Raw genomic sequence first — 22,556 nt, 5'->3', positions numbered from 1 at the left:
GGAAACCTATTTTTCAATTAGGTTGTAGCCTCCATTAAAGAAATGCAGTTAACAGTGGGAATTACACAATATATAATGCACAGAAAACACTATAAGGCGAGTCTTTTAGACTCTGACACATTCTACTCACACTCATCACTTAGATCGCGATTAATAAAAAACATAATCAAAATATCCACGGGTGTACTGCCGGTTTATAGTGTCCAACGGACACAATATTTCGGCGATCATACATGTCGCCATCATCAGGTGAACTGACGGACTGAGCTCCTATGAACGTGCCGGCACGGAGATCCGTAAGCTATGGCTGCTCAGGGGGAACTGGGTTCGGTCGCGGCGGCGGCCGATTTAAATACCCTCCGCCCGCGGCGCGCTCCCTCTGCCGTCCGCGTCCCGCGCCACGGTAGCGCGGTGGAACAGATTGCGACGGCGTCTGAGATGACGTCGGTGTGATGGCTCTGTCCGCCGTGGTCGTCACAACTATGCGTTTGCTCGATTTACTCTTGATTAGCCCAATCGCTGGTTCCCAAGCCTTGCTAAGATTATAGCCACAGTCACGGTTTATGAGGTCGTCATTGGTGCGAATTTCGATGGCCTCTCTAACAACGCTGTCCCAGTATCTCGACGTCTGTACCAGAGGAAGGCCGGCGTGTACCAGATTCCGTGTCAATGTGGCAAGCCGGAAATTGGTCAGACGATGCGTACCGTCGAGGATCGATGCCGTGAACACCAGAGGCACACTCGACTGATGTATCCGAGCAAGTCGTCGGTCGCTGAACATTGTTTGTCGGAAAATCACGCTATGGAGTATGACCGCACGAGGATTCTGGTACAGACGTCGAGATACTGGGACAGCGTTGTTAGAGAGGCCATCGAAATTCGCACCAATGACGACCTCATAAACCGTGACTGTGGCTATAATCTTAGCAAGGCTTGGGAACCAGCGATTGGGTTAATCAAGAGTAAATCGAGCAAACGCATAGTTGTGACGACCACGACGGACAGAGCCATCACACCGACGTCATCTCAGACGCCGTCGCAATCTGTTCCACCGCGCTACCGTAGCGCGGGGCGCGGACGGCAGAGGGAGCGCGCCGCGGGCGGAGGGTATTTAAATCGGCCGCCGCCGTGACCGAACCCAGTTCCCCCTGAGCAGCCATAGCGTACGGATCTCCATGCCGGCACGTTCACAGGAGCTCAGTCCGTCAGTTCACCTGATGATGGCGACATGTATGATAGCCGAAATATTGTGCCCGTTGGACACTATAGACCGGCAGTACACCCGTGGATATTTTGATTATCAAATACGCCGGGAGAAACTCAAGAATCAAATAAAAAACATCTTAACTGATTAAAATAATCATAACTGCCGATACTATATGAGAGCGTTCTCTTCTCGTAAAAGCCGCACGGGATTTGGACTAATTACTCAGTACCTGACAAGACGAAGAAACTAAGGCCCACTACCCACCAGTCGGTACTTTACCATGGGTATCCTCTCCAGGAAGTTACGAGTGCACCACAGATTTCGACGTACCAAATTCCCAAGTAGTTACGAAATACGCCATTGAGAAGCGACCTCAATAATAGCATGTACACTCTCACAGAGAACGTGGCAAGAAAGAACAACCAACTTCTCAACTCGGTAATTTACAAACCACTGATATATGGAAACGTGTAAAATACTGCAAGGCAAAGCATTTATGAAATAAATGAGCAAGGTAATATTAATTCTGAGTAAGTACTGGAGGCCGTCCACATGGGCTGTGAAGGAAAAACTCCTCCCGAACAGGCCATGAAGGCCAACGGTACCGACCGGCCGCCGTGTCTTCCTCAGCACACAGGCGTCACTGGATGCGGATATGGAGGGCCATGTGGTCAGCACACCGCTCTCCCGGCCGTATGTCAGTTGCCGAGACTGGACCCGCTACTTCTCAATAAAGTAGCTCCTCAGTTTGCCTCACAAGGGCTGAGTGCACCCCGCTTACCAACAGCGCACGGCAGACCGCTGTGAAGGACCCTCACTCAAAAACGTGATGAAAAAGTATGGAACTGACTGCAGTAATTAATCTGAGAGAAGGTATGTAATGGCAAAAGCAAATTTAAAGTTAGTTTTGAGCACCAAAATATTATTACTGGCCACCTGAACTTCAGTCAATCTGTAGGACACTTTCTTACGGTGAACTTAGAGGAACTCGTCCTGCACATGATAGAAACCTGTACCAGACAGGCACTCAATTTTCGCTTGTCAGTGAAGATTACACCTTAATGGTCTCACCACCCGACTAACAGGTTGCAAAACCGTAAGATTGTAATCGCTGGATAACGTTCTAATTCACTTCACATCTCGATAAAATACATTGTGAGACATTACAAAGCAGAACTGTCTCTCATTAATGATGCGAGGTGATAACCATGTTTTCATGTGTTTGACGACAGATTTTTTAGTTTAGGGCTTACCTGTTTTCAGACATACGTGATGTCTATTCCCTTCATTTTCATCTGTCCCCTCTTCAAATTTCTCTTGCCGTGTTTGCTTCTCTAGCTTCTGTAACTTCCTATCTGTCATTATGTATTTAGAGATCTAGGCAATACCGTTGAGCACTCTTGGGCAGTGGAATAATAACTTACAAACTTACACTTTCTACTCGTCTCGCAAGTTTTTCAACACTCAGTTCATAGCAGAGACTTCATTTAATAAGACGACACCGCCGCTTAGAAGCAATTTTAATCAGTCCACTATTGAATGGTAACATTGTCTAAGCTGAGCAAACGTGCTTTTTTTGCCTAAAACCCATTTTTATTTTTATGTTCCACAAGTACCAGTATTACGTGCCGCAAAGAGTAGAGGAGACCGAGGCACATTGTCGATGGGGGCACGATGGCCAATTGGTATTACTTCGTTAAAATACCCTTAGAATACGCCACCATTAGAATTCGTGGCTGCAGTACCGTTGTCTTTCCACAAACCCAACAATGCAGTTAGATTGTTGGCTAAGGTAGTAAACGAATTATATGTTTTGTTGTCAGTAACAGTAAATTTTGCTTTCTCAGCTTTTTATTTATTTATTTATTTATTTTTGCGTACTCCAAGCAACGTTTCTACTTAACAAGTAAGTACAGGGATTAACGTCCATATATTATTGTTTTGTAACTGTATCATGCGATTAACGTGTAATAGGCTTTCCTAACGAACTAACATAATTCCAATGTGGCGATATGGTACAAGGACACACACAAATGGAACCACGTTGATCCACGTGGCCATCCTGCAAGTTTTTTTTTTTTGTAATTAAGTACTCTTCTTAACTTTAATAGGCCCAACGTGGTAGAAGTCAAGATCACAGCCTGTGCAATTTTTAAGTAGGCAAATTGTGACCTTTTTCATCCAAACAACATAACCTGTGTTCAAGTATTCAACTAAAATGATTGATTGATTTATTAAACATTTCAGGACATACATTTTAAAGTATTGGATCTACGAGTGTCTTCGAATGTAGCCAAGATTTTACTCAACGCTGTCCTGTCGTTTTGTTTTTAGGATGGTTAGAAAGTATAAAAAGAAAACTGAAAGAGGAGATGTCCCTGGAACAGACATGAGATTAATAGTGACAGAAGTAAAATAGCATATGAGTTAGGGAACATAGCTTGCTAAGAATATTCTTCAAAATGAAGAAGGTAAGAATAATTATGCCTTTTGTCTTTACTACTTTAAAGAGTGATGAATAGATACGAGGCAGAAGTTCGAAGCGTTGGGCGCATCTGTTGATAATGACGTGAAAGGACATTTTTATGAATGTTTGAACTGTGAAGATCCTATCGAACACTCAGATGAAGACCGATAAAAATTTGGGCACTTCATTTTTCTCATATTGATATTATATCAATTATAACACAATTTATAATGTAGGCAGCCTTTTCAGTAGTTGCAAGGGCAACAGTTTGGATGATTGACTGATCTGGCCTTGTAACACTAACCAAAACGGCCTTGCTGTGCTGGTACAGCGAACGGCTGAAAGCAAGGGGAAACTACAGCCGTAATTTTTCCCGAGGGCATGCAGCTTTACTGTATGGTCAATTGATGATGGCGTCCTCTTGGGTAAAATATTCCGGAGGTAAAATAGTCCCCCATTCGGATCTCCGGGCGGGGACAACTCAAGAGGATGTCGTTATCAGGAGAAAGAAAACGGATCGGAGCGTGGAATGTCAGATCCCTTAATGGGGCAGGTGGGGTAGAAAATTTAAAAAGGGAAATGGACAGGTTAAAGTTAGATATAGTGGAAATTAGTGAAAGTCGGTGGCAGGAGGAACAAGACTTCTGGTCAGGTGACTACAGGGTTATAAACACAAAATCACATAGGGGTAATGCAGGAGTAGGTTTAATAATGAATAGGAAAATAGGAATGCGGGGAAGCTACTACAAACAGCATAGTGAACGCATTATTGTGGCCAAGATAGATACAAAGCCCACGCCTACTACAGTAGTACAAGTTTATATGCCAACTAGCTCTGCAGATGACGAAGAAATTGAAGAAATGTATGATGAAATAAAAAAAAAATTATTCAGATAGTGAAGGGAGACGAAAATTTAATAGTCATGGATGACTGGAGTTCGTCAGTAGGAAAAGGGAGAGAAGGAAACATAGTAGGTGAATATGGATTGGGGGTAAGAAACAAAAGAGGAAACCGCCTGGTAGAATTTTGCACAGACCGCAACTTAATCATAGCTAACAGTTGGTTGAAGAATCATAAAAGAAGGATGTATACGTGGAAGAAACCTGGAGATACTGACAGGTTTCATATAGATTATATAATGGTAAGACAGAGATTTAGGAACCAGGTTTTAAATTGTAAGTCATTTCCAGGGGCAGATTTGGACTCTGACCACAATCTGTTGGTTATGAACTGTAGATTACAACTGAAGACACTGCAAAAAGGTGGGGATTTAAGGAGCTGGGACTTGGATAAACTGAAAGAACCAGAGGTTGTACAGAGTTTCAGAGAGAGCATAAGGGAACAATTGACAATAATGGGGGAAAGAAATACAGTAGAAGAAGAATGGGTAGCTTTGAGGGATGAAGTAGTGAAGGCAGCAGAGGATCAAGTAGGAAAAAAGACGAGAGGTAGTAGAAATCCTTGGGTAACAGAAGAAATATTGAATTTAATTGATGAAAGGAGAAAATATAAAAATGCAGTAAATGAAGCAGGCAAAAAGGAATACAAACGTTTCAAAAATGAGATCGACAGGAAGTGCAAAATGGCTAAGCAGGGATGGCTGGAGGACAAATGTAAGGATGTAGTGGCTTATCTCACTAGGGGTCAGATAGATACCACCTACAGGCAAATTAAAGAGACCTTTGGAGAGAAGAGAACCACTTGTAGGAATATCAAGAGCTCAGATGGAAACCCAGTTCTAAGCAAAGAAGGGAAGTCAGAAAGGTGGAAGGAGTATATAGAGGGTCTATACAAGGGCGATGTACTTGAGGACAATATTATGGAAATGGAAGAAGATGTAGATGTAGATGAAATGGGAGATATGATACTGCATGAAGAGTTCGACGGGGCACTGAAAGACCTGAGTCGAAACAAAGCCCCGGGAGTAGACAACATTCCATTAGAACTACTGACAGCCTTGGGAGAGCCAGTCCTGACAAAACTCCACCATCTGGTGAGCAAGATGTATGAGACACGCGAAATACCCTCAGACTTCAAGAAGAATATAATAATTCCAATCCCAAAGAAAGTAGGTGTTCACAGATGTGAAAATTACCGAACTATCAGTTTAATAAGTCACGGTTGCAAAATACTAACACGAATTGTTTACAGACGAATGGAAAAACTAGTAGAAGCCGACCTCGGGGAAGATCAGTTTGGATTCCGTAGAAATATCGGAATACTGACCCTACGACTTATCTTGGAAGCTAGATTAAGGAAAGGCAACCTACGTTTCTAGCATTTGTAGATTTAGAGAAAGCATTTGACAATGTTGTCTGGAATACTCTTTTTCAAATTCTGAAGGTGGCAGGAGTAGAATACAGGGAGCGAAAAGCTATTTACAATTTGTACAGAAACCAGATGGCAGTTATAAGAGTCGAGGGACATGAAAGGGAAGCAGTGGTTGGGAAGGGAGTGAGACAGGGTTGTAGCCCCTCCCCGATGTTACTCAGTCTGTATATTGAGCAAGCAGTGATGGAAGCAAAATCGCGGTTCTAAGCGCGCAGTCCAGAACCGTACGACTGCTACGGTCGCAGGTTCGAATCCTCCCTCGGGCATGGATGTGTGTGGTGTCCTTAGGTTAGTTAGGTTTAAGTAGTTCTAAGTTCCAGGGGACTGATGACCACAGCAGTTGAGTCCCATAGTGCTCAGAGCCATTTGAACCATTTTTTGATGGAAGCGAAAAAAAATTTGGAGTAGGTATTAAAATCCATGGAGAAGAAATAAAAGCTTTGAGGTTTGCCTATGACATTGTAATTCTGTAAGATACAGCAAAGGACTTGGAAGAGCAGTTGAACGGAATGGACAGTGTCTTGAAAGCAGGATATAAGATGAACATCAACAAAAGCAAAACGAGGATAATGGAATGAGTCGAATTAATTCGGGTGATGCTGACGGAATTAGATTAGGAAATGAGACACTTAAGGTAGTAAAGGAGTTTTGCTATTTGGGGAGCAAAATAACTGACGATGGTCGAAGTAGAGAAGATATAAAATGTAGACTGGCAATGGCAAGGAAAACGTTTCTGAAGAAGAGAAATTTGTTAACATCGAGTATAGATTTAAGTGTCAGGAAGTCGTTTCTGAAAGTATTTGTATGGAGTGTAGGCTTGTATGGAAGTGAAACATGGATGATAAATATTTTGGACAAGAAGAGAATAGAAGCTTTCGAAATGTGGTGCTACAGGAGAATGTTGAAAATTAGATGGGTGGATCACATAACTAATGAGGAAGTGTTGTATAGGATTGGGAAGAAGAGAAGTTTGTGGCACAAGTTGACTACAAGAAGGGACATGTTCTGAGGCACCAAGGGATCACCAGTTTTAGTATTGGAGGATAGTGTAGAGGGTCAAAATCGTAGACGGAGACCAAGAGACGAATACACTAAGCAGATTCAGAAGGATGTAGGTTGCAGTAGGTACTGGGAGATGAAGAAGCTTGCACATGATAGAGTAGCATGGAGAGCTGCATCAAACCAGTCTCAGGACTGAAGACCACAAAAGCCTTAATTACATAGCTTAAAGGTCCTGAAGTAACGTTTCCACATAAAAAGATTAGTGTAAACATTTAAAATGCAAATGGTTCAAATGGCTCTGAGCACTGTGGGACGTAGCATCTGAGGTCATCAGTCCCCTAGAACTTAGAACTACGTAAACCTAACTAACCTAAGGACATCACACACGTCCATGCCCGAGGCAGGATTCGAACCTGCGACCGTAGATGTCGCACGGTTCCAGACTGAAGCGCCTAGATCCGCTCGATTTAAAATACAAGCTGTAAAAAAGTAAAGTGAGCCAGTCTGCTCCGGTCTCCTCTATCTGCGTAATACCGTGACTGACTCCTTGTTCTTACTTCTTCAACTTCTGCATCTGCTCGGGGCTGCCAACGCCGTGAAACGGTACTGCTAGCACACTCAAACCGTCGATGGTTCGGCTACGGAAACAGGGGAGTGGGATCCCGGAAAAGGAAAACAAACTCGTAGTGCTGGGCAATCTACAGGGGAGCAGACAACCCCAACAACACGCGAAGAGCGGTACGGAAAAAGGCGCAATAAGCGACGAGCTCGAAAGACTGCACATCTAGCACGCGAACCACGAGTCCGGCGCGATGAAAAGATCAGGTCCGAGTTCGCTCGATGCTAGAGTAAGAGCTGACGTGCCCGGCCTATCGCCATCGCCCACTAAATACCTGGGCCGGTGTTCTGCCTATACAGTGCTTGTCGCGCGCCGTCGGTGACAGTTTGTCGCGCTGCTCTGCTCTGCCGCGAGACCCTCGCCAGCTCATCTATGTCCTTGTTGCATGTCTGCTGGCGGAGATACTGAATTAATGAAAACTGCACAGGAAGAACGACCTGTCATACACCATCCTCGAAATCGTCGTAGTATTTGCTCACCAGCAGGTGTTGATAGTTGAGACTTCAAAAATGTTCAGTACGTGGAGCGGGTCTCCTTGGCGAAAGTGTTTAAATCACTGCTGCAGTCTTTCATTGACATTGAGGCTGCAGTACTGCCAGTCGATTTGCTAGCCGACTGCTGCTTATTATATGCAACATCCTTTACCGACATCTGTCTCTAAAGGTGTTTTTTTTTTATCAGTTTCCATATTGATTTCATGTAAAACTGTGCCTTTCTTCACTGTTTACGCACCCGTTCTACAGTTTTGCTTTATATTTTAGAAAAATCATCAACCACATGTGCATCGTATTCTTTTGGACGACCAAACGCAATAACGCCCTGATATTGGACGTTATAGACGTCGCGACCATGATGAGGCAGTCGTGCGGAGTTAATTACCTGGTTCCATAAAGTTTTAACCACCAGTTAGTTTCGTACATTTTCAGTAACGCCGTTTTTCAGTCACTGACGTCTTTCGTGCAGACAAAATGTGCTATGTATGTGGCGGAACTATAGACCTCATGGGAAAAGGGTGACCCGGCTGAGTCACACAATGTGACTCTTAGTATGATCACGAGGTGTGGCCATTAACTGCACGCGTTGATTACATAGGCTGAAGTGAAGATCACTGAACTATACTTGACGGGATGTATCTGGAACATCTTAGGTGATTAGAAAGTTAGTAGACAGGAATACAATTAAATACTTAGGTTTAATTGAGCATCAGCAGTGAACGTCGATCTTGACTTTGTGCAATGATATTTACAAATGCAGTTATAGACTGAACTGCGAATACTTCTTTACAATTCTGATTGCTTCACACATATAGATCATTTGTCATTGCATAAACTGTATATGGCTCCTGGCTAGTCTAGGCTAGGCTACGTTAACTCGCGTCTGTGCAAATGAGATCTCTGAAACTATAGCAAGTGAACCATTCATATTAAAGTCGGCTGTAGAATTGGCCAGTGCGCTGACTTATCTCGTAAGAGCAGCCGAGTGACGGCACTCGGTCTGCTAGCATAGACAGTGGCGATTCTCGGGTCCGATGTGTACTGACGGACCGCGGCCGCTTAGAAGCCTACAACCTAGCAAGTGTGGTGACTTGCGGTGACACCACAAAATGTTCTTGTTGTTATTGTCTTCAGTCCAAAGACTGGTTTGATGCAGCTCGCCAAGCTACTCTATCCCGTGCAAGCCTCTTTATCTCCGAGTAACTACTGCAACCCACATCCTTCTGAATCTGCTTACTGTATTCATCTCTTGGTTTCCCTCTACGATGTTTACTGTCCACGCTTCCCTCCGATACTAAACTGCTGATCCCTTAATGCCTCAGATCGCGACCTACCTATTTCTAGTCAAGTTGTGCCACAAATTCCTTTTCTTTCCAATTATACTCAGCAACTCCTCATTAGTTACGTGATCTACCCATATAATCATCAGCTTTCTCCTGTAGTACCACATTTCGAAAGCTTCTATTCTTTTCTTGTCTACACTGTTTTTATCGTCCATGTTTCACTTCCGTACATGACTACACTCCATAAAAATACTTTCTGAAAAGACTTCCTGACTCTTAAATCTATGTCAACGGCCTTGCCGCAATGGATACACCGGTTCTCGTGAGTTCACCGAAGTTAAGCGCTGTCTGGCGTGGTCGGCACTTGGATAGATGACCATCCAGGCCGCCATGCACTGTTGCCATTTTTCTGGGTGCACTCAGCCTCGTGATGCCAATTGAGAAGCTACTCGACCTAATACTTGAGGCTTCGTTCAAGAATACCATCATAACGACCGGGAGAGCGGTGTGCTGACCCCACGCCCCTCCTATCCGCATCCTCCACTGAGGATGACACGGCGGTCGGATGGTCCCGGTAAGCCACTCGTGGCCTGAAGACAGAGTGAGTGTGACACTTAAATCTATATTCGATGTTACCAATTTATCTTCTTCAGAAAAGCTTTCCTTGTCATCGCCAGTCTACATTTTATATCCTCTCTACTTCGACCTCATCAGTTATTTTGCTGCCCAAATAGCAAAACTCATCTACTACTTTAAGTTTCTTATTTCTTGATCTGACTCCATCAGCATCACCTGATTTAATTCGACTAAATTCCATTACCCTCGTTTTGCTTCTGTTGATTTTCGTCTTACATCCTCCATTCAAGACATCTGCCCATTCCGTTCAACTGCTCTTCCAGGTCCTTTGCTGTATGTGACAGAATTGGTACGTCATCAGCATACCTCAAAGTTTTTATTTCTTGTCCGTGGATTTTAACTCCTTCTCCAAATTTTTCTTTTGTTTCCTTTACTGCTTGTTCAGTATATAGACTGAATAACATCGCGGAGAGGCTACAACCCTGTCCCACTCCCTTCTCGACTACTGCTTCCCTTTCGTGTCCCTCGACTATTATAACCGACATCTGGTTTCTGTACAATTTGTAAATAGCCTTTACCTCCCTGTATTATATCACTACCACCTTTAAAATTTGAAAGAGAGTATTCCAATCAGCCTTGTCAAAAGTTTTCTCTAAGTATACAATTGTTATAAACATAGGTTTGTAAGTCCTTAACCTCTCTCCTAAGGTATATCGTAGGATCAGTATTGCCTCGCGTGTTCCTACTTTTCTACGGAATCCAAACTGATCTTCCCCGAGGTCAGCTTCTACCAGCTTTCCATTCGTCTGTATTCGTACCAGTATTTTGCAACCATGACTTATTAAACTAACAGTTCGGTAATCTCACACCTGTCAGCACATGCTTTCTTTGGAATTTGGTTTATTATATTCCTCTTGAAGTCTGAGGGTATTTCGCCTGTCACATATATCTTGCTCACCTGCGTACAGGAAAATCAAAGAGACCTTTGGAGCCGGCCTCGGTGGCCGTGCGGTTCTAGGCGCTTCAGTCCGAAACCGCGAGGCTGCTACGGTCGCAGTTTCGAATCCTGCCTCGGGCATGGATGTGTGTGATGTCCTTAGGTTAGTTAGTTTTAAGTAGTTCTAAGTCCCATAGTGCTCAGAGTCATTTGGACCATTTTTAGACCTTTCGAGAAAAAAGAATCACCTGTATCAATACCAAGAGCTCAGGTGGAAAACCAGTCCTAAGCAAAGATGGAAATGCAGGAACGTGGAAGCGGTGTATAGATGGTCTATACAAAGGTGATGTACATAAGGGCAGTATTATGGAAATGGAAGAGGACGTAGATGAACATGAGAGAGATATGCTACTGCGTGAAGATTTTGACAGAGCACTCACTGAAAGACTTAAGTCAAAACAAGGCCCCAGTAGTAGATAAAATCCCATAAGAACTACTGATAGCCTTGCCAACGGCCTTGCCGCAGTGGTAACACAGGTTCCCGTCACATCACTAAAGTTAAACGTTGTCGGGCTGGTCTAGCACTTGGATGACCATCCGGTCTGCCGAGCGCTGCTGGCAAGCGGTGTGCATTCAGTCCTTGTGCGGCAAAACTGAGGAGCTACTCGATTGGGAAGTAGTCGCTCCGGTCTCGGAAACTGACATACAGCCGGGTGAGTGGTGTGCTGAGCACATGCCCCTTCATCTCCGCATCCTGTGACGCCTGTGAACTGAGGATAACATGGCGGCCGGTCGGTAACGCTGGGTTCGCCAGGGCTTGTGGACGGAGTTTACGTTTTACTGATAGCCTTGGGAGAGCCAGCCATGATAAAACTTTTCCATCTGATGAGCATACTGTATCTGGCAGACAAAATACACTAGCTCAATTACATATTCAACAAATATCGACATCTTTCGCTATGGAGGGAATTCTACTTAAGACTTCTTTGTGAGGCAATCTACGTGATAACAGAAACGTTTCTATTGTCAGGTTACATGATAACTTTTCATTTGTGTGATCCAACAGTTAATTTTGTATATATGCTGTAAAGCTTTTTTTCTAGTCTCTCATATCTTTTGTGTAGACAAAATACGCTACCTCAGTTAACAAATATTCAACACTATTGCCGTCTTTCACTATGGAGGGAATTCTACATAAGCTTTCGTTGCCAGGCAATCTACGTGGACACAGAAACATACCCGTTGTCAAACTACACGATAACGTTTCATTTATAAAATAATTACATCGATGAAACACATTCACAATAACAGCAACTTTTTTTTCACTGAACATACTTTTATCTACGGGAAGTTCACAAGGTACACAATATTTGTAACTGTTTGGATAAAAAAGATAATCGCCATATATTACCTGAAACTGAGAAATTCGTTTTTAATGCTCTCGTGTGTCATTGCTCAGAGTAGCGTACATTTGCTTCATTATAACTAGTATGGTAACTCAATCCCCACGAAAATGTTTCAAGGGTCACGACACAACTGCCGCTGCGATGTCTTGGGCCGTCTTCTTGCTTGGACATCACCCAGATGTTCAGGTAAAAAAATTACTAGTTCTAAAGAATTTTTCCATATGTTAGTAGGTCTTAAATTTGGATAGGTGCGTATTCCAACTAACTTTCTTCTTCTTTGTCACCAGCGAAAGGCTTTCGAAGAACTAAACGAAATATTTCAAGGGTCCGATAGGCTTCCCACATTTCAAGACTTACAGAACATGAAGTACCTGGAGATGGTCATCAAGGAGACGCTCCGTCTGTACCCAAGCGTCCCTTTTATCGGTCGTATCAATTCAAAGGAATCAGAAAATGGTAAGTCTTTCTTCGTAACGACTCAGAATACTTGAATGTAGAAAGAGCACCCCTGTGAGTAATACTTGTCGTAGACTTCGGCAGTAGTCCAAATTTTTAAATGAACACACCGGCATTTGACTGTCTTGTTGTTTATTTAACTACGACCCAGGTTTTGGTTTTTTATGCCATTTTCAAGTGATTCAGTTTATGTCATTAAAATATTTTGCAGAATATCAACCAATATATGTTAATGACACAAACAGAGGCACTTGAAAATGGCCTGAAAGGCCGAAACCGGGGGTGTAATCAAAGAAACAATACAGTGAAATGGCGGTGTGTTCATTTAAAAGTTATTGTATGACTATTGCTCAGATACATCAAAAACAGATTAGTCCAAATTTTGTCACTCTTTGATATTTTGCAAAAATTCTAAAATCTCCTTTTCGTGAAATATGAATCTTTGATTCTATTTCAATATTGTTTAACTGTTAAACACAAACTCTATGACCAGCTATTTAATAGAGTGTTGGTGCATAAATGGAACGGAATACAGTAGCGGTTATGCGTGTCAGGGATTCGACAACTTCGTGACAGGTTTCCAGGGCTGTGGGACATAACATGTCTATCGGTGGTTTGTGGGAGCAGAGTTGGCACCTGATAGCGTCCCTGTTACTTCCGCAAAGTTCGGATTACTCGAATTTGGTAGCAATGACATCGACATGAGCTCACTATCACGCTAATGAAAACACACTGGCACATTTCTGGCCTTGTGACACGGGGAATTATCCTGCTGAACAAGGAAGGGAGAACTTCTGGAGTTTAAGTCGGTAACGAGGCCGTTAGAAACGGAGCACAAGCTGGTATCAGGAACGATGGGGAAGGAAATCGGCAGAGCTCCTTTCAAAGGAACCATGCAGGCATTTAAGGGAAACACGGAAAAACTAAACCTGGGTGTCCGGCGGGCATTTGAACCGTCGTCCTTCCGAATGAGAGTCCATTGTGCTAATCTCTACCCTGCAACTCTCGGTATATCCTGCTGGAAGATATTACCGCCACCCGGCGAGGACATCAAGCATGAAGGAATGCACGTGCCCCACAATACTGTTCACGTACTCCACAGCATAGCTGTGTTTACGATTACTACCCCGGCACCATGGAAGTCCAGGTGAATGTCCCCCATAGCACAATACCGTCCCCACTGCCCTGTGTCCATAGTGCAGTAAATGTTCCGAGCAGCCATTCAACTGGATGGCAGCATATCCGACAGAAGCATCTACCTGTTGTAACAAGAAACGTGACTCATCCAATCAAGCGACACATTTGCGTTGATCCACATTTCAATCTCGACGATCTCGTGCACCTGCAGTCGCAACTGACGATGCAATTTGGTCAGCATGCGAATACGTAGAGGCCGTCTGCTGCGGAGATCCATGTACGCTGAAATGTATCATTCGGAACACTTGTGCTTGCACCAGCCTTGTACTCTGCTGTCAGACATGCCGCGTATCCTGCTTACAGAGTACGCCTTCGACATCAATCTTTTTGTGATGAGGCGTGGACGTTCAACACCTTGTCCCCTATTCGTTATTTCACGTCCGTCAACTACTTTCCATACGTGAAACTTCCTGACAGATTAAAACTGTGTACCGGACCGAGACTCAAACTCGGGACCTCTGCCTTTCGCGGACAAGTGCTCTACCATACTTGATTACGACAGTAGTGGGTGGAGAGCACACCAGCTTAGCTGTTTTGGAGATTCCCAATCGCCGAGCCATAGCAATCTGCCCTATCTCAAAGTCGCACATATCTTTGATCACTACAGTGCCACTGCGAGCACTGATGAAACTTTCTGGCGGATTAAAACTGTGTGCCAGACCGAGACCCGAACTCAAGTCGTTTACCTGTCGCTGCCAACGGCTCTACCAACTGAGCTCGCCGAGCACAAGTTGGGTCCCGTCCTCATCACTTTACTTCCGCCAGTACCTTACCTCATACCTTCCAAACTTCACCGATGTTTTCCTGCGAAAGTTGCTTGACAAGCACTCCTAGAATAAAGGATACTCCAGAGACACAGCTTAGCCACAACCTAGAGTATTGTCTCCAGAACAAATCTGCAGTCTGCAGCTTAGTGTGTGTTCATATGAAGCTTCCTGATAGAATAAAGCTGTGTGATGGACCGGAACTCGAAGCCAGGACTTCAGTTGGTAAAGCACTTGGCCGAAAAAGGCAGTGGTCCCCGATTCGAGTCGCGGTCCGGCAGACAGAATTAATCCACCAGGAAATTTCATATCGCCGCACATTGCTCTGCAAAATGAAAATTCATTCATCACCTTCCTTCCCCAATGAGCGGACAATACATCAGATTATAGACACTTTTGGATGATGACGTGCCGGCCACGGTGGTCGAGCGGTTCTAGGCGTTTCAGTCCGGAACCACGCGACTGCTACGGTCACGGTTCGAATCCTGCCTCGGGCATGGGTGTGTGTAATATCCTTAGGTTAGTTAGGTTTAAGTAGTTCTAAGTTATAGGGGACTGATGACCACAGATGCTAAGTCCCCTAGTGCTCAGAGCCATTTGAACCTTTTGATGATCAAGTTCCTAACATTCTGTTTGTTTCTCGCTAACTTCATTGAGGCCGCTGAATGAGTGAGGTGGATTGCTGCATAAATGAAGTCCTCTCTCTCTGAAAAACAGCATGGAACGAGAGAAAAATTTATTTCGATAATATTGTCACAGGTAGTCAGCAAGCATAATATCGTGAAGTGATTGTCTTTGTATCATATGACAACACGTACTCCGTGTAGAGATAGATCCAAGCGAAGACACAATTCCTGTGCTAGATCTTTACACTCTTTTCGTTTGCACGGGTTACAGTCTAAAAACTGTTATTGTTGTCACTTGCTATATTTAGCACCACTGCTGTCATTTAGGGAGCTACTTACTTTCTATGTGGCTTTATCGCGTTAATTTCTGTAGCAGACAATAAACATACTCTGCATACAGTTTGAACGATAGTCTTGGTCAGGTAACTCCTTTAGGAGATCTACGGGGTAGCCTACAACAGACAAAATTGCTCTCTGATATTACGTCAGCCAAATAAATATTACGTTCAGTAGCGGATGAGCTGAACAGTGGCTTCTGCAAGCAGGCGGCGTTATCGCCGCTGAAGGCCACGGACTTACGTAACCCTGTCTTAAATACTGCAACTGATCCACCCATGGTTCGTTGACACATTATCACGAAAACGGAACCCTTAATGTTAGCGTTCTCTTATTGGTCCAGTGTGACGTTCGGGTCAGAGTTCTTGGAATGATATTACTCCCGTCTCTGGCCTGGAAATTCTCTGGCCCACTTGTCGCAACTTCTCGTCGATTGTTATGGTTGTCAAAACACCGGAAGTCGCCTGATTCGGGGGTTTCACACACTGAATCCATCGGTAGCGTTATCGAGTCACAATTCCGGATATTTATCGGTGCATTGCCAGCTTGAAGAGAGCGTCCCCTCTGGGAAAAGCTATGTGCAATATGGAAACCATTGGGTTTCCTAAAATGGCCTGAAAATCCCGTCCTCAGTGAGTAATAGTAGAGTTGACAGAACCAACAACATCGTGTCTGGGGCACCTCAGAGTTTACCAATAACGAGTATTTGTGTTACAGGAAGTGGACAAGAATATGAAAGTATCAAAAACTCAACACACTGCCACGCCTAACACTATGCAGGAAAACTGTTGGCATTCGGAACTGCTTCCAGTCGCCTCGGGATGATAAATACAGGTCCTGTGTGGCTTACAAGGGAATCTTATAACAATCCTCCTAGCAAAATAGAGTCCAGTCCAAGAAATTATACTGGAGGCGATTTGCGGTCAGGCACCCTCCTCTCCAAAGTATACCACAATTGTTCAATAATATTGAGGTACGGTGACCCTGGCGGCCAAGGGAGAAGCAAAAATTCGTCCTATTGTTCACAAAGCCAACTCTGGACGATGCAGGCTGTGACATCAGGGGTCCTGTCGTCTTGTCACACAGCATCACCATTTGGGAGCCAACATTGTGTCACGGGATAAACCTGATAAGCCAAAAGCTCACTTAATGCTTGGCAGACGCGAAATTTAACCGGCAGGAAAAAGGAGCCGTGATATGCAAATGATTAGCTTTTCAGAGCATTCACACAAAGTTGGCGCCGCTGGCGACACCTACAACGTTCTGGCATGAGGATAGTTTCCAACCGATTTCTCATACAAAAACAGCAGATGACCGGCATTGCCTTGTGAAACGTTGCTGTGATGCCTCGTGTAAGGAGGAGAAATGCGTACCATCAAGTTTCCGACTTTGATAAAGGTCGGATTATTGCCTATCGCGATTGCGGTTTATCGTATCGCGACATTGCTGCTCGCGTTGGTCGAGATCCAATGACTGTAGCAGAATATGGAATCGGTGGGTTCAGGAGGGTAATACGAAACGCTTTGCCGGATCCCAACGGCCTCGTATCACTAGCAGTCGAGATGACAGGCATCTTATCCGCTTGGCTGTAACGGATCGTGCAGCCACGTCTCGACCCCTGAGCCAACAGATGGAGACGTTTGCAAGACAACAACCATCTGCACGAACAATTCGACGGCGTTTGCAGCAGCATGGACTATCAGCTCGGAGACCATGGCTGCGGTTACCCTTGACGGTGCATCACAGACAGGAGCGCCTGCGATGGTGTACTCAACGACGAACCTGGGTGCACGAATGGCAAAACGTCACTTTTTCCGTTGAATCCAGGTTCGGTTTACAGCATCATGATGCTCTCATCCGTGTTTGGCGACATCGCGGTGAACGCATTCTGGAAGCGTGTACTCGTCATCGCCATACTGGCGTATCGCACGGCGTGATGGTATTGGGTGACATTGGTTACTCGTCTCGGTCACCTCTTGTTCGCATTGACGGTACTTTGAACAGTGGACGTTACATTTCAGATGTGTTATGACCCGTGGCTCTACCCTTCATTCGATCTCTGCGAAACCCTACATTTCAGCAGGATAATGCACGACCGCATGTTCTAGGTCCAGGACGGGCCTTTCTGGATACAGAAAATGTTCGACTGCTGCCCTGGCCAACACATTCTCCAGATCTATCACCAACAGAAAACGTCTGGTCAATGGTGGCCGAACAGCTGTCTCGCCATAATACGCCAGTCGCTACTCTTGATGAACGGTGGTATCGTGTTGAAGCTGCATGGACAGCTGTGCCTGTACACGCCATCCAAGATCTGTTTGACTTAATGCCCAGGCGTAACAAGGCCGTTATTAACGCCAGGGGTGGTTGTTCTGGGTACTGATTTCTCAGGATCTATGCACCCAAACTGCGTGAAAATGTAATCACGTGTTAGTTCTAGTATAATATATTTGTCCAATGAATACCCATTCATCATTTGCATTTCTTCTTGGTGTAGCAGTGTTAATGGCCAGTAGTGTACTTTCTCCCATCGCTCCACGATCTAGGTTTTATGACTTCGTCACCATTCCCCCGGTAAGTGTATTTGCATCAGTGATGAATGTTTTCGAAAGTTCAACTCGTCTAGAAATTTTCTGCTTGTTGGGCTTCTTTCGTGTCGTTTTGGTGCTCAGAGGCTTCGCGAGTGGGATATCCAGCTCTGCAGAGAGTTTTATAATTGTCGTTCTCTTAATTTTTGCCACTATTAATTTCAGTGACTGTCCGTCTCGATCAATCCTCAAGCACTTTCATCTGCTTTATGACTAAAATGGAGACATTTTTCTCATTTCCCTGCGTACGGTATAACGAAACATTTCGACTACCCTCGTTACGGAAGAACCCACCATATATGATTCAACAGTTTGCCCACGTGCGACTTCACTAGCTCCGATTTAACACACTCGCAACTACACAGAACTCTATTCTGACCACGAGTAACACTTGCAGCCTATTGAGTACACTGCACAGGCATTGTTCGTGGTCAAATATAACAGTGTCTCAGGCTGGCTTGGCTAGCATCTGCATGTAAAGCCTCCATTTCCCGCGGTTTTTAAATATTTTTATTCGCCTTCTGTATACACTTGTTTGTACCTTGCCATGTTGTGGGGTTTTTATTGTCTCCATGATACATGTTTTTCCCTTTATTGTGATGTTCTGCTACTCATACGAAATATTTATCTAGTTGGGTGTAAGGACTCTCGGGTCGGAATCATGCAAAATAAAAAATAAAAAACAAGGTTTTTTTGCATTCATTGAAGCTCCTTGCACTCTACATGTTGTCACCTCTTACACTCTATGGGTCATTAAAATGTAACACGAAATCGGCTCCTAACTTACTGGAATATGCAAACGATTAGCTTTGCAGTAGGTAGGAGTGACGCTATCTACATTATGTATGCGATGAATGGTTACGTAGCATTTTTAGGTCAGAAATCTAATGTCATTGTTGATTGTGTTATGCGTCATGTAAGAAAGATAAACGTCTGCCACCACGATTGGAATTGGAGAGCTGAAGACCACGGCTTATCGAGACAGAAGTTTACCGTTCGTTACACGATAATGTTGCTCGCGTTGGTCGGGACGCAAAGACTATCAAGCAAATATAGTATCTATGGGTTCAGCAGGGCGGTACTCAGTGTCATGCAGGATCACAGCGGCCCCACGTGTCTAGCGCCCGAGAGGACAGCTCGGCTGTGCAAGGTGATACTGTCACGTAAATTGACTCAGGAAATTTTTGGAGCAAGACGAGTATCCACACAAAACGTGCTACGATCGCTGGAGCACCATAGACTGTTAGCCGAGCGACGCTTTGTTGCAGCAGAGAGAGTCTGCAGTTGTGCGCCTAACGACAACACTGAAACCATGTCGTCTTTTGTGAAGGGATCTACTACTACCTACAGCCACACGATGGATGTCCTCAAGATTGGAGACTCTGAAGATAACGCATGTTGCCAGATTACATTTTTCATCACCATATGGGACATCACATGGCATGATGGTACGGAATACCACTGTATGCACAACGTGGTATGGGATGATGATACGGAATACCACTGGATGCACAACGTGATCACATCTAGTCCGCATAGCGAGTAGTTTGGACAAGGAAAATTAACATTTCTAATATCTGCATATACTGTTATTCTTGTGAAAGGGAGCGAGAGGTTACTAAATGTTTGCGAACGATATAACTGATGCGGGACTTGGATACCGGCTCAGAATTCACGTTCTTGGATGTGAAAAACTGCTTAAAGCCTCGTCCAGGCTGGCTGGCACACGGGCCCTCATCGTTGATCCCTGGGCGTACTTCCCCATCTCAGAAGTGGCGCTTTAACACGCAGAGCTATACGCGTAGTTTAATCAAACATTCTTATTACTATACCATATACGGACAATTAGTAATAGGTCAAAGCTGTAGCATTTTAACGGCTAGCAGTGCATCGGCTGTCAGGGTTTGGAACTCTCGTTCGCTATACACCTCGCAGAGTGGAGGGCCTGTATCAAAAAATCATGCTGCAGTAATCTGGTGTCATTTGAATCTACAGGTATGCCATTACCCCTTCAGTATAAAGGAAAAATTGAAATCACCTAATTGGTGTGAAGGCGGACTGTTTCGACGAGTGCTCCAGATGGGACGCTTTATGGTTTCCCACTGGATCGCTGCGCTGATATTCCGCTGGACTTCAGCAGTGTCCTTCATTGGTAACCTACAAGGCTTGCATTTTCCATTCTCAGCACCTTCTCGTGCAAAGACGTATCACATGTAAATCATTTACGAGATAATGGAGGGGTGTAGCAAATTTTATGGACGTCTGTAACATGACGGTGCGATTGTGGGGTTGTAATGAGTTCAGTGTAAGGAAAGCTTAGTATTGAAGGGTTACCTAACGAAAATGTATAATAACATCCTCGAATACTGTATTAAATATATTATTTTCAGTATAACTTGAAAATTATCTTCTGTACTTTACTACAACACTACAGTAGTCAGAGAAATAATAAATTTCATGATTAATAGCATTTTTGTACAACAGAAACTCGTGTCTTCGGTCCAGTCAAGGCGACTGGTTTCCTTCATTAGGCCAGACAGCTTCCGTGAATAGTCTAGAGTGTAATAGCTGTTCAACACTATACACTTATATACAAGTGTCAACATAATTCTTCAAGTTTTCCCGGCGAGGCGTTGTCATGTTGATTAATGATGCTTCTGCCGGTTATTCGCGTCTTTCCTGCACGATATTTCAATTTCGTGACTCGCAGTCTCCTTCAAGTGCTGTCTGATACTGATTCCGGTCGTCGTCGTCGTGCGTGACATCTCGTGCATTCACTGCACGTTTTGGGCAGGTTAAGCAGGGCCTGCTGTTCCTGCGTCAGAGATCGCAATTTGTCGTTGTGGTCCTCACGTTTTGTTCGTCTTCACGTCTTCACGCTTCGTAATTTTTCTTCTCTTGCTGCTTGGATTACTCCAGCAGCAGGTCTGGCCATCTGGTCGCTGGGCGCCAGTGGGGTTGGTTTCCCAGCCCCCTGACCAGCGGGTTTTCGGAGGTCCTCGTCAACTCATAAAATGGTGTAGCGAGCGCGCGGAAGCGGCGCTCCAACATCTGGACTCCAGCGGCGTCGTGCAGCCTGCGTGTGCCGTAGTCCCTCGTCAGGTGTAGAGCCAGCCGAAGGGCTTTATTCTGCACACGCTGCAGCGTCTGGATGTGCATTTCTGCCGCGTTTCCCCACACCACGGCCGCGTACTCTAGCACTGGCCTGATGAGTGCTAGGTACAGCGAGAGGCCGCAGTGGGGGGGCAGTGTCGTCGTTGGGTTGAGGAGCGGGTACAGCAGGCGCAACCTGCCGAGCGCTCGGCCCCTCAGCTCCCGGATGTGTGGACCCCACGTCAGGCGTCGATCGAGGGTGACGCCGAGGTATTTTCCTGTGCGCGACCACGGGATGGGGCCTCCCATGATCCGCACTTGCAGCAGCGCGTCGGGAATGCGGCGGCGCGTGAATATCACCGCCTGGCTTTTCCCGGCGTTGAACTTGAGCCGCCATTTGGTGGCCCAGGCTCCAATCTCGTTGCAGGAGAGCTGCAGCCGGCGGCGCATTAGCTGCGCGTCCTTGCTGCGAGTGTAGATGGCGGTGTCGTCCGCGTAGAGCGCCAGGTGCACTCTCGGCGTCGTCTTTGGCACGTCGGCGGTGTACAGAGAGTACAGCAGTGGGCCAAGCACGGACCCCTGCGGTACTCCTGCTCGGATGTGGCGCGCCGTTGACACGCCACCGTCAGCGCGCACATGGAAGGTGCGCCCGCGCAGGTACGACTGGAGAAGGCGGACGTGCGACACAGGAACCCCCTGTACCAGCAGCTTGTACAGGAGGCCGTCGTGCCACACGCTATCGAAGGCCCTAGAAACATCAAGGAAAACCGCCCCGAGGTACTCGCGATGTTCCAGGGCCCCCATTGCCTGCTCCACCAGTCGTAGTAGCTGATGCTGCGTAGCATGTCCGCGGCGGAATCCGAACTGCTCGTCAGGAAGCAGGCCTTCTTCACTGACGTGGCGCTGCAGTCGGATCGAGTAAATCCTCTCGAAGGTTTTCGAGAGGGAAGGCAGGAGGCTTATTGGGCGATAGCTTTGCGCCAGCCTAGGATCTTTGCCAGCCTTCGGGATGGCGACCACCTCTGCGTGTTTCCACGCAGCAGGGTAGACGCCAGTGCGAAGGATGGCGTTGAATATCGCTGTGACGACACGCACTGCTTCCGGCGGCAGCTTCTTCAGCAGTGCGTTACCCATCTTGTCACATCCCCCTGCCTTCCTGGGCTGCAGGAAGTT

The 22,556-nt window shown here is 45.4% G+C and overlaps 1 protein-coding gene across 1 annotated transcript in view; it reads left to right on the top strand.

The window, feature by feature from the left end:
- The window catches only part of LOC126281314 (cytochrome P450 4C1-like), a 146,548-nt gene that overhangs the window by 83,730 nt on the left and 40,262 nt on the right, over nucleotides 1–22,556 (top strand). Inside the window, exons 9-10 of the mRNA XM_049980160.1 lie at nucleotides 12,441–12,509; nucleotides 12,611–12,779. Of these exons, the coding sequence (XP_049836117.1) occupies nucleotides 12,441–12,509; nucleotides 12,611–12,779 (238 nt within the window). The remainder of the gene's footprint in view (nucleotides 1–12,440; nucleotides 12,510–12,610; nucleotides 12,780–22,556) is intronic.

The sequence above is a fragment of the Schistocerca gregaria genome, chromosome 7 (assembly GCF_023897955.1).
Source record: "Schistocerca gregaria isolate iqSchGreg1 chromosome 7, iqSchGreg1.2, whole genome shotgun sequence".
NCBI classification, from domain to species: domain Eukaryota; kingdom Metazoa; phylum Arthropoda; class Insecta; order Orthoptera; family Acrididae; genus Schistocerca; species Schistocerca gregaria.
This window is presented reverse-complemented; position numbering and strand designations above follow the sequence as displayed.